The 4,096-nt window shown below is 34.1% G+C and overlaps 1 protein-coding gene across 1 annotated transcript in view; it reads left to right on the top strand.

Moving 5' to 3' along the window:
* The window catches only part of lrrc2 (leucine rich repeat containing 2), a 23,941-nt gene that overhangs the window by 17,732 nt on the left and 2,113 nt on the right, over nucleotides 1-4,096 (top strand). The window contains exon 8 of the mRNA XM_016507525.1: nucleotides 3,495-3,619. Within this exon, the coding sequence (XP_016363011.1) occupies nucleotides 3,495-3,619 (125 nt within the window). The remainder of the gene's footprint in view (nucleotides 1-3,494; nucleotides 3,620-4,096) is intronic.

The raw sequence follows: 4,096 nt of genomic DNA, 5'->3' as shown, positions 1-4,096 counted from the left end.
AGCAAAGGACCAGCATAAACCAGCAAAGGGACCATTTTAAACCAGCAAAGGACCATTTTAAACCAGCAAAGGACCAGCATAAACCAGCAAAGGGACCATTTTAAACCAGCAAAGGACCAGCTTAAACCAGCAAAGGACCAGCATAAACCAGCAAAGGACCAGCTTAAACCAGCAAAGGACCAGCTCAAAACATACCTAACCAGCATATGCTGGTTTTTTCAACAGGGCAGGTGTACACACTTCTCCTTGTGGCAAAGTCGGAGTACTGCAGCTATTTGAACATCTAAGCTGCAATAATAATAAAAGCGGTGTACGTGCAAGCACCGAATTCATCATAAACAACGAAGATGCAGTGTAAGAGATTAATGCAGTGTAGTCAGATTTTATATTAACGGGAGTTTTTGCGAGATTAAACTGACCTTTTTAGTAGCCTAATGTTGAGAGTTCTTTACTCGCTTTCTGTAGACAGTTTATCACGTTGTTTTTTTATTATTTTATTTTACAAGAGAACTTGCGAAATCTTGATTTACTACTAATGCGTAAAATAGAAAAAAAAATGCCTAAACGCATCTCCGACTGTTTTGTCTGTGTAGCCTAAAAATAGGCCTATGTCGTGCAATAACGGTTTTAATATATTCTATTAAATAACATTGTTAACTGTTTTTATTTATAACATCTGCTGCTTTGCTTCTGTGAAAATGAATAGAGACATCAGCCTTAAACTTTGTTTTTGTCATTTACATCAGTTATATTTGTATAAAATACACTATATATTTTTGTGTCGGTACATTAATGGCACATTTGAGCAGCTTTAGTAAACTGTGTAAATATAAAGAAATGCTAAAATCACATGCAGGTTTTTTTGAGACCGGAGACCATAATTGTGTAATAATTTATTTTATTATGATATGAAACGTCCAATTTTAATTTCAAAATTTTTTTTTTTTTTTAAGTTTTGCAAGAATTTCTTAATTCTAAACTTTTTATTAGTTGTCATACCAAGTGATTTTAAAAAATATGGCTCACTTTTTATAAGATGACTGAAAATATTACTTGAATTCGTAGTTTATTCTTACTTTTGGAAACCTAGTTTTATTATTATTATTATATTATTATTTCTGTTGTTTCTAGAAGTAGTAATTTTGATAATAGCCAATAGAAAAAATATAACCACACACACATTGTTTGTCCACAGAATAATTACACATTATTAAATAAAAAGCGTCCCGCACGAACCTGTAGCTCGGCCAGCAGGACCTCAATTTCAGACTCAGTAAAGTTTTTTTTTCTTTGTGCTCGTCATTCTCAAGCATAGAAAGTCGGATATTGGCGTGTGCTCTTTTATATGCTAATGATATTAATTAGGGGGCGTTTACAAGGCGGAGATCTGACACCAGTCAGCTGCGCACAATTTCAAGATCATTTGTGATTTATAAATGTCACATCTGGAAGAGAGGCGTACGCACGTGTTTTTGTGCGCACGTTCGTTTTCTCTGAATCGTACTTACGCACTTTTGAGAAATGATCTTAGAACTAATTTAGGATGGTTTATACGCAACGTTTTATAACTGAGGCCCCTTGTGTTCGCTCACAAAACTACTGCGTTCCTCCAAGAAACTTTGCATTCGCGTTCTCTTGCAAAACTATTGCATTCCCGGAAAACTCGCGATCGGTTGCAAAAGCATTTGCGTTCCCCGGAGAAACTTTGCGATCGCGGTCTCATTTATAAAACTCTCTGTAGATTTCATCCTAAAAGTGTACGTAGGCACAAACGCTAGATTTTGCGTACGCTTAAAAGTTTTCAGATTTATAAAAGCATGCGTAGGCCAGAAACTGCGAAAAATCTCTTTATAAATCCCAGTCAGGGGAAGATTGTGTGTAAGTGCATCTCCACCCCGACTCCTCCCCGAAATCACCTTATATGGAGCTTACAACGCCTAGTTTTACTATGCATAACCTCATCTGCATATAATTTCTATGCATATTCCCATCCACGTGACACTATGTTTTACCCGAACTCATGAAAGTGCGTATAAATAGTACGCCAAATAAAAACGAAAACTCGTGGTATTAATACGCAAAAATGGACTTTGGCGTGTATATGCTACGCTATGAGTAGGTTTAGGGTTGTGGGGTAGATGCGTATCATATGTACGCGAAAACTGCGTATCATATGCACGCCAACAAATCTCGTATCATATGCACGCGAAAAATGCGTATTATATGCACGCCAAACACATGCGTATCATATGCACGCCAAAGTCCATTTTTGCGTATCAATACCACGAGTTTTCGTTTTTATTTGGCGCACTATTTATACGCATTTTCATGAGACCGGGCTCTTAACACCGTCAAAGGTACAAGACATTAAGGAAATATGAGATACAGATTATACATGCCATTTATGCCATACACATTAATTTTTATTCCTAAAAATCAGGCAGTATCCTTGTTTTGTCCAAAATATCCATAAAAACTGTTTAAAATAGAAACATAATTTAGAATAGAGTTGATCTCATTCATTTCCACTGGCCCAATGATATTTAAAAAAAAAAGCAAATTAAATTAAATTAATGCAGTTTTGCTGATAAGGTGAACATCTTTTAGCTATTTTTAGTGGAAAATATATAGGCCTATATTTATTGCAGTGTAAATACAATTATCTGACTCTGTTAAAAAAGTATGTTAAAAAGTAAACTTGCAAATCTTACCGTTTTCTTCAATATGCATCCTTCAAATTCAAATAATGTTTGCCATAATATCGAAGTAAGTGCGCATCATTGATCATTGTTCTCACTAAAAAATATTTTCTCATAACATGAGATGTGCAGTTTATTTACACTGAAAAAAATGTTTCATTCATCCAATTAAAAAAAAATGTAGGGTAATGATTCACATCCATATTTTTTAACTTGAGCCAATGAAAAATAAATAACTTGCCCTTGCCCTTATTTTTTAAATTGGATGAATGAAACATTTTTTTCAGTGTAAGATAAATTATTGTGCACCTATAGCACTCCTCGCTGCCATTAAAACATAACAGGAAAAGTAATCAAGCGCATCCATTACAAATAGGCCAAATGTCCAAATTAAATTCATATAATTTTGGTTTAACTTCTGTGTAATGACTTTGTCATTTCAGTGCTTATCTCCATTAATGAGAGTGGGATATTTATTGTAAATGTATATGATGAAATTAAAACAGTTTAAAATCGTTGTTTACTTCATTACTTTTCTCTCTCCAGGGAAAAAAAGTCAGTTTTTTTATAAATCCCACCTTTTGCGTAGGAAGTGGCGTACGCCTCTTTCAGGGCTGTTTTTGTGCGTACGCAACAGTTATAAATGAGGCCCCTGGACATGAATGGCATCAGAGCAGTACGCGTCTCATTCTGTGTTTTTATTTTTAGAATCTGAGTGAATGCTGCTCGCTCCAACCCCCTGAAAAGACTTTCTAAAGCAGTGCTGATCTACAGTACACTGTCTTTCTGTTCCAGATTAATCCGATTATACGACAATCCAATAAACACTGGGAATGAAGACATGAGCATGGACTCAGAAGCTCAGGACGGGCGTGACAAGGAGTTCATGAAGACATACATCGAGACCCTTCAAGACAGAGGTGAGAATGATGATAAATCCATCCATTTAAATTAAATATGAATTTTATATATTTATATATATATATATATATATATATATATATATATATATAAGCAGTGTAGGTTAAAAATAATAAATAATTATAATTTATTATTTTACAATTTATGATTAAAAAAAAAAAAATCAGTTCAGTAAATTCCTCTTCCTGTCATTATAATTAACATTTCAGTTCAGCTTCTTGTTAGTTGCGGCCAATTCGATTCAGATTTACATTTATTCATTGAAAAAGAATCCATTTCTAAAATTTTGCCCAAACGTGCTGATTTTCTGAAGCTGTAAAATCAAACAAATATTACTGGAGTACTTTTTACAAGAACATAATATTTGAGTCTTTCTACTTGAAAATTGCATGTTTAAAGGGGTCATAGGATGTTGCTAAAAAGAACATTATTTTGTGTATTTGGTGTAATGAAATGTGTTTATGCGGTTTAAGGTT

The sequence above is a fragment of the Sinocyclocheilus anshuiensis genome, unplaced genomic scaffold, assembly GCF_001515605.1.
Source record: "Sinocyclocheilus anshuiensis isolate Anshui unplaced genomic scaffold, SAMN03320099.WGS_v1.1 scaffold1614, whole genome shotgun sequence".
Lineage (NCBI taxonomy): Eukaryota > Metazoa > Chordata > Actinopteri > Cypriniformes > Cyprinidae > Sinocyclocheilus > Sinocyclocheilus anshuiensis.
The sequence above is the reverse complement of the archived record's forward strand: the minus strand, read 5'-3'. Positions and strand labels throughout refer to the sequence as shown.